The sequence below is a fragment of the Acyrthosiphon pisum genome, chromosome A1 (assembly GCF_005508785.2).
Source record: "Acyrthosiphon pisum isolate AL4f chromosome A1, pea_aphid_22Mar2018_4r6ur, whole genome shotgun sequence".
Lineage (NCBI taxonomy): Eukaryota > Metazoa > Arthropoda > Insecta > Hemiptera > Aphididae > Acyrthosiphon > Acyrthosiphon pisum.
Genome location: NC_042494.1, coordinates 76,200,026 through 76,208,963, shown reverse-complemented (window position 1 = coordinate 76,208,963; position 8,938 = coordinate 76,200,026). Strand labels below are relative to the sequence as shown.

The 8,938-nt window shown below is 27.6% G+C and overlaps 2 protein-coding genes across 2 annotated transcripts in view; one reads left to right on the top strand and one right to left on the bottom strand.

Moving 5' to 3' along the window:
- Positions 1–8,938, top strand: part of LOC100167238 (head-specific guanylate cyclase) — a 343,251-nt gene that overhangs the window by 122,212 nt on the left and 212,101 nt on the right. The window lies entirely within an intron of this gene.
- On the bottom strand, positions 268–7,580 carry LOC100169292 (maltase A3-like). The gene is made up of 7 exons (XM_001944772.5): positions 5,775–7,580; positions 5,561–5,695; positions 4,677–4,856; positions 1,209–1,363; positions 900–1,025; positions 619–836; positions 268–537 (listed from the first exon to the last, which is right to left on the bottom strand). The coding sequence occupies exons 1-7, from the start codon at positions 5,947–5,949 to the stop codon at positions 327–329; spliced, it is 1,200 nt and encodes a 399-aa protein (XP_001944807.3). The 5' UTR covers positions 5,950–7,580; the 3' UTR covers positions 268–326.

The following is an 8,938-nucleotide window of genomic DNA, read 5'->3' as shown; positions in this document are numbered from 1 at the left end:
CACCCGGTATATCTAGAAGTTGTATTACAAAAGTAACAATATGTCAATATATAAATAAATATAAAATAAAAACAATAATACGATTATATTTTACCCTTCAATTTTAATGAGGTAGTGGGGAAAAATTATAGTTTTGCCCCCGTTGGATTTTATCCGAGGGGTAAATTGCCCCATCTGTCCCCCTTCTCCGAAGCCACTGACCACAATCATTACAGTGCCCACTCGTTTCGTTATTTAATTGATCAAAATTTTTAAAAGAAATGTAAAATATTATAAAACGTATAGACCACGGTAATCACAAAATTCTGCATCTATAGGAATATATTTTATACTATTATACGTACAACCCAATTCGACCATGCTCCAGATGGCAAATTTGACATCCATTCTGTTAACATCTCAAGAAATTCTTTCGCAGACCGATGAGGCAGGCCTAAAAGACATACATTAAAAGGAAAATGGGCTCCAAGGTTTGTTTCATTTCCATAATATTTCATCAAATATTTTAATTCTACATATGATTCAGTAACCATGAATCTGTGAAATTTTTAAAACAAATTTAAATTACTGTCTCCTACTTATATAGGATGTAAATAATACATGTTTTATATTTTGTACCTTGTTTGATCATCCTTTTTCTTATATTCTTCTAATAAAGATCTCCAGTCATATACTTCATAATAAACTTCGTCTAATCCTTGTGTATAATTAATTGTCTGTAACTGGCCATTGTCCAATATAGGTGCATCCAGTAAATCCTGTCTCTCATAAAGGTGTTCAACTGCATCGAATCGAAATCCATCAACACCTTTATCCAACCAGAAGCGCATCATGTCCTAATATAAAATAGTCAATAAGTTGATTAGACAATAATTTTTTGCTCATTCAATTCTACGTACTTTTATTTCTTCACGGACTAATGGGTTCCAAAAATTCAAGTCTGGTTGTTGTTTTAAAAACTGATGTAAATAATACTTCTGTCTGGTTTCATTCCACTCCCACATACTATTTCCAAATACTGATTCCTAAGTAAAATATTTACAAAACTACATGGTTAAATATATAAAGCAATTTATTTTGTTTTCGTGTATTTATTCTACCTAGTATTGTATTAGTGCTAAAGAATTCTACAACGTACTTACGACATATTTGTCAAATAAAAACTTAATGTTACAATAATTTTTAGGTTTCTATAATGTCTTCCTCACCCAATTATTTGGCACTTGTCTGGTCCCATTTACATATTTTGCATCGGCCCATATGTAATAATCTGTATACGGTTCTATACTCTGTACAGACTTAACAAACCATTCGTGTTCATCACTTGTATGGTTTGGTACAATATCAAGAATAACTTTGATTCCTACAAAATAAAATTTATTAAAAATGTGGAATAGAGATAATTTATTATAATAAACTTAATATTCATGTAAAATCATTGTATACTAAAAAATGATTCTGAGCTAAGACACCTGTAAACATATAATATTATGAAGTATAATATTTAATGATATTATTCGTATTAAAGTAGGTTATTAATTTTTTTATTTATTATTAGTGATACAGATGGTTGAATTAATATTTGTCAAAAACATTACAATGAACAATTTCATTGTGATCATGAAACATATTGGTATACTTTAAAAGTTTCTACTACCCATGAATAATATTTTTAAATTACAACAAAATAATTAAAATCGTTATTTTCTGATTATATTTTTAATTTACAAATGTTAGTGGATATGTTTAATAGACATTTAAATTATAATAAAAAAAACTTTTAACTGCTAGTATAACAACTTATGATGAATCATCTATTCAATTTTCAAGGTTTTTGATCGAGTCTGTCAAGTTTCTTGATTTTTAATCGAACAATCATTTTACAGTAATTGAAAAAAACTAAAACCAATTGAAAATTTCACATGGATATTGAAAAATCAAAAAGAGTCAAAATATATTGAAAATGTTATAATGTATGGAAAATCGCCAAAAAATTAAAAATTGATAAAATATCTAGGTATTTCTTTCTTTGAAGCATAGTGGCATAAATATAGATATTTTATTTATTTTAATAAATTGTGTTTATGTGTCTCTATAATTAAACATTTTGCATTATAGTTTATCCATAACTTCAAGAATTAATCGATTATGTTTAATAAAACCTATGAAATAAGCAATTTAGTTATCCGGTTACCTTCGTATCGCGAGGAAATTCATTTACGTACTTCACAATAATTTTATTTTATTTTTGTTATTATTTTAGCCGTGACGAAATAATATGTCAGTTTTTAAATTTTAACCTGTTGTGCCATACGGTCAATTCCATACAATGAGCGCGCGTATGAATAATAAAAATACTGTTGAGTGATAGTTTGTTCGAAGATATACCATCCGATAATGACACTTTTACTTCTTACGATGATTCTGAAGTCGATGAAACTTATTTACCTAATAAAGATGTTGAAGTAATTGAAGTCAACCATTTATTTGATGATACCTAGATCAAAATGACAATGAACTGGCAGAATTTTTAAATCTAGATCAATATAACGTTTTACTAGTACCTAATCCTATAAAAACACGTCATTCACAAATGCAAACCCATTAAAAAAAGGACCATACTAATAGTAATATTTGTCGCCCCTTATTTCCGCCAATAAATCATAAATCATATTATCAATCAACAGAAACTACTGAATTATAAAACAATATCGTTAAAAATAATCCACCCAAAAACCCACTGATACTTACTGATAAAAATTAAGCATCAAATAATAGCTTTAAATTTACTATTATAACGTGGTAAAAAAATAATGATTTTTTACAAAAACCTCTCCCCGAATTTACGTGCGCCGACGCCCCAAATAGTTTGATTGATATTGAAGCTGAAGACACTCCAATTTCAACTTTTAACTTATTATTTTCGAATGATATTATACTAGACTTAATAGTATAGCAAACAAATTTGTATGCATGCCAAATAAAAATTACAACTGGAAAAAAATTATATTCCTACAGATACAAATGAAATAATGATTTTTTTTGGTATAAGTATTTTAATGTGTATAAAACGTGATCCAAGCTATAGAGATAATTGATCTACATCTTTGGACTTAAATGATGATTATATAAGTTCTCTTATGATTGTAAATCTTTTTTGTTGGCTTCTATCATCTTCACACTTAAATAAAAACTTGGTTAAGGCAAAAATGTGTGAAACAGGTACGATAAATTGTACAAAGTTCAACCTTTTTAAAAAAAATTTCAAGAAAATTTTCAAAAATATTACCACCGACATAAAATTATTGCAGTTGACGAATCAACGATTAAGTTCAAAGAGCGATCAACTATAAAGCAATATACGCCTAAAAAAAAATTAAAAGAGGCTATAAGGTATGGTCGTTAGCTGATAAACATGCTTAACTTTGGAATTTTGTTTTATGCACTCGTAAAAGAGGTGACTCCGTTAAAACAAATCTTGGTGGACGAGTCGTCAAAGATCTAACAAATCCATTACATTATATAAATTATAACTTGTATATTGATAATTTTTCACAAGTATACTACTTTTGGCTTATCTGAAATCAGAAGGTATTTTTTGCTGTGGAACTAGTACTAGAAAATACTTGCAAAAATTAGACTTAGATAAAAAATTGATTATGGGTGACATTGACTGGAACATGAGTTACATGAGTTACTTTGTTGTTCAACTTTCACAATCCTATTGATGTCGTTGAGGTCAAAAGAAAATCTAAAGATGGAACCATATCAATGATTCCTTGTCCCAGTGTACTTGTAGACTATAATATGAACATGAACTACGTCGATAAATGTTATCAGTATAAAAAACTGTATCACATAGATGAAAAAGTCATAAGTGGCATAGCATAATTTTTTTTTTTTTTTAACGCAGCTATTGTGAATTGTCATATTATATATACAAAAATAACAGGAGAAAAAATGACATCAAAACATTTCCGTTGCGAGATCTCAAAAATTCTCGTTTCAAAAACATATGTTCAAAAACGCTGACAGAAAGGTTCCAGAACACCATCTTTTATTTGATATTTCTATAAAAAGAGCATCTGTATCGCCGTCTATCTATTGCAAGGACCAATCAGCACATCAGCCAGAATGGATGACAAGAAGAAGCTGCGCCAATTGCAGCACTAAAGAAAAATAAGTTCGCACAGATTGGAAATGCACCATATGCGATGTACCACTTAGCATTTATAAGTTAAGACATTTTTTCAATAATTACCACTCATGTCAAAGTGTACATTCTTAAGGTGTTTGTTATTTTAAATAAAATATTAAATATTTTTGAGTTTTGATATATTTTTTTTGATTTATTCAGCACAAAACGAATAAACCAAAAATATTATTGATGCTGCACAGCCGGACATTTTTTAACCCACATATTTTATAATAAATAAAAAAAAAAAAATTTAATGGTGAAACACATTTATTTGTGTGCAAGACAGTTTTTTTCATTTATTATAATTTCATGTCTCAAAGAGTTTTAATATGTTTATTAGTTTTTGAGTTACAGCAAAAATACAACATATCGTGAAAACTGGTTTCGCTTCATTATCTCCGATAAGTATCTATAATATACCTATACAACTTTTATGGGTACTTATTATGTAACTTAAATCTTTAAAAATGATACAAACCGCTTTCATGAAGTTTTTCCATTAACTCATCAAAATCTTCCATGGTACCCATAAGTTCATCAATTCCTCTGTAATTCGTTATGTCATAACCCATATCACGTCCCGGTGAAGGGTATATTGGAGTTAACCAAACAGCACTTATCCCCAAGTACTTAAGATAGGGAATTTTTTCAATTATTCCTAAAACCAATTTTAATTTTAATTAAATAGCCATTAATATATACTGAAGACCATAGTATATATGTGGGTGCCATAAAATAAAATTTGATTAATAATACATTAGTAATACAATTAATTTAATGATAATATGAGTTGGTGTTGAACTTAAGAAACAGAACATTTTTATAAATCTATTTAACTATACCTCAAATAATTAAATTAAATTGTCATTAAGATATTATAGCGAACAACGTTAAATGTTGTAGACCAAAGTGAATAGAAATATGTGTGTTAATATTATGATTACGAGTGAATTTGTTTCATAAACTGATAATAATATTTCATTAATAAAAAATAATAAATAATTTTAATGATTAAAAAGGTTTTCGGTGAAATATTAATAAACAGAAAATGTTTATAAATTTTGTAAAACCATAAGGTCTCGAAAACCATTTTATTTTGTTCAATTATTCATGACATTTTTCAATGAAATGGTCATTGAGATATTATGTAGTATATAGATTATCGTATACATTTTATAAACACATGTATAAAATAATATGACAAATAAATAAGTTTATTATTAAGTTTAAAGAGTTTTTTTTATTAAACATCTATTTTATAAAATGGTAAAAATCTTTTATTAAAAATAAATTATTTTTATAATAAAATAAGTTTGTATGGTGAACTTAAAAAACAGAAAACTGTTATAAATCTTATATTACCACGTAAGTCTCCAACACCATTGCCAGTTGAATCCATAAAAGATCGAGGATATATTTCATAAATAATGCCTGTTTGCCACCAATCTAAGTTTGTTTTATTTTTCTTGCTTAAAAAGTCGTATTTATTTGAAATACCTTATTGAAATTAAAACAATATGAATAAAAGAAACATTCAAGCTATAAATATTTTTTGGTTGAAAATGAGTATAGTTACTTTCTATGTAGTCCTCTATAACTTCATTTTCCAAGTTCTGCAAAAAGTTGAAGGTTCTACTAAAGATCTTGTTGGACTCAATGCTAGATATTTCTTCATGGTGGAGATCAACTATTTCATTAATCCCAGCTTTGACACCCAGAATAATACAACACAGAAATATAACGAATGACATTTTTATGATACCTAAATAGAATACGAATCTAAACCACAAGTCACATAGACATAGTTTAAAATACTAGTGCAAGTTGACTACTAATGAACGACATTATATAGTTTTAATTTTAGAGATAAGAGTATTATATTATATAACTTTTATAATATGTATCATAAATTTAGTTGTATTGCTTTATAGAAACAATTATTAGTATAATATAATCTAATTTAATTAAAACTGTCGAAATATAAATAAGATTAAAAAAAGCTCAATTTGTATTATAAATTATATAAAGTTCAACGTAGATTGCTGCAAGTGCAGCGTAGATGAGTAATTGAACCAAAATAAAATACTAAAAACTATTAACAACAAAGTATTTTTGTTTGTGTATGGGATTTTTGGAATTGATTAAAAAATATTGAGGAAAAACGTTTCGGGAAAAAATAAAAACCAAAAAAATCGTTGAAGTTGTTCTGCTGTACATTATATGGTGTCTAGATGAGTTACTGTAACTGATGTGTTAAATTTTAATTCAATAATATAAATTAATTATTGCATACGAAATACGATTCTGAGTGCCTTATGTATTAAATTTTAAAACCTAACATATCAATAGAAAAACAATTTCAGATTACTATTTATTTATTTGTTAATGCTTTGTTTCTATTGGTTCAGTGACTGTAAAAAAAAAAAATATATCCATCTCAAAAACATAATATAATATGATATAATATTAGATTATTAGTTATATAGATTAATACTTAACAGGAAACAGGCATTATCGTTATGAAATATATTCTGGCCCCTGGTTGATTATACAGGAGTAGTAACCACTTAATATGTTGTTATATCCGGCATTCCATGTTTTGTAGTAGAAAAAATTCTTCGATCTTATCAACTTTGAATGTCGTTCTAATAAAAAAATTGATCTATAGTTATTACATTTGGAAGGTCAAGATAAACAATTCGCGGTAGTTTCATCCCTTGTTATTTTCCACCGTCCAATTTAGGTGAATAAATAAATACTGGTTGTCATATTTAATACGCGTGGGAATGGCATCCATTCGTAATCTTTCAACACCTATATCCAACCAGACTTGAATCATATTCATATGGGCCTCCACACTAAAAAAATATAACAGAAAATAATCGTCAAGTTGTTTAAACAACTATTTTTTGTTCATTATGTTTCACCGTTATTTCTTCATGGACTAATGGATTCCAGAGATGCATGTCAGACTTTTGCTTATAGAACTTATATTTATAGTAATATTGTTGCCGTATTTCGAATAGTTTTATTTTAGAAAAGTATAAAATGATATTTTAGATTCTGAGAGGTGTGATGAATGTAGTGGTTTTGCAATGATGTGTGTGAATTATCTGTCGTTGCCTTCTGGAGCGGAAAATATGCATAGATTTTCAACTTCACCATAAGTTAGGTAGATAAGAGTTGGAGAAAAAAAAATGAAGAAAACAACGTGTATTTTTACTCAAAACAAAATTTTGTTAAAGTAAATTAAATTTTTCATGTTACCCCACAACGACCAAACTTATATATTTAAAAATTTTACCAAATATTCACATAACGAATACTATGCCTGATCATTTTTATAGCAATTCATATGTAGGACAAATTCTCGATTTTTTTTTAAAATATTAATATGATTAGAATTTATCAGGGCTTGTATTTGAAAAAAAATCCCATTTTATGTTATTTACAATTAAAACGTTACACAATTTTTGCGTTTATCATTATTCAGAATTAAAACGTTATCCAAGTTTTTCGTTTAAGGTTATTTGAAATAATGTCAATGTCTATTAAATGTATTAATAATACCTAATGTGGTTCATATAATAGCCCGAATACGGAATATAATATAATCCTTTCTAATGTCCGTAATGAAATAAATATTTCTACGAAACCAATATAACTTTTAAATAAATGGATTTTAAATTATTTCGTTTTGCGTTATTTTTCGTTCAATAAAATTCTATAAATTACGTTTTGTGATATTTTTCGTTTAATGATATTCTGCAAATAAAAGCGAGTAAGTGGATGCCACTCTGCTGCAATATTGGACAGGCTCGAAAAGGCCCAGTCCGCGATTTGGAAAAAAGGGCCTCCAACAGGCAAGTTGCAATCCAATTTTTATATATATTGAACGTTTTTTTTTCAGTACAATTATTACCATCTTACATATTTATCAATTATCATATAGCAATATAGGCACAAATAACTAAATACGTACCTAACTAAAATTAAATCATTCGATATATTAACTGGTTTTACTTTATTTTCAATAAAGAAAGTTCAAAGTAGCTCCTACACTGCCACACCACCTATGACATCATACATTATAAAGAAAAACACTGATTCAAATTGTGTCAAATTGTGCACAATTATAATACTTGTCAAAATATACAATCAGCGATAATGTGAATACCAATTCATACGCATACGCCCGTATCAGGGGTGTCATTTCAATATTTGCTAGGGTAGGGCATAATAATGACTGGCCCAGTAAGTACAACTCTATATAGTTTACTCTGAAAAACAAAATATTAATAACAGTATCCCAAATGACTTCCCTAGCTCGTATAAATATAATATAATATTATTAAATAGTCGCAACAATTTTACGCTATTTTTAATCAATAATACATATTTGTGTTCACCAATTTAGGGAACACTGAATTTCTCGGCCAGATTATTTTGGAATAAATTGATTTTTTTTTTACAAGCTGGTGGTTATATAAATACACATTTATAGACATAACGTGCGCACGGGGTAGTCATGGTAGGCACTTGACTACTCTGCTAACTCTCCCCAGCCCCCCTCAATATTAAATATTATTATTATGATAATTATTGATAGCCAATCATAAAGTACTTTCTTACTACCTATGGTAAATGTAGTTAAATGATGTTACCTCATCCAAATTAGTTTTTATAACTTAGGCGTGAATATAAATATTAAAATATATACTTAATATGTGCGTGTGTTAA

What these genes read in the sequence shown, in the direction of transcription:
- LOC100169292 (XM_001944772.5), bottom strand. Translation starts at nt 5,949, where the DNA reads ATGTCATTCGTTATATTTCTGTGTTGTATTATTCTGGGTGTCAAAGCT. An exon ending in TGGTGTTGGAGACTTACGTG is followed by an intron (nt 4,857 to 5,560) that starts GTAATATAAGAT and finishes AATTGGTTTTAG; the next exon opens with GAATAATTGAAAAAATTCCC. An exon ending in GACAAGTGCCAAATAATTGG is followed by an intron (nt 1,026 to 1,208) that starts GTGAGGAAGACA and finishes TATTTTACTTAG; the next exon opens with GAATCAGTATTTGGAAATAG.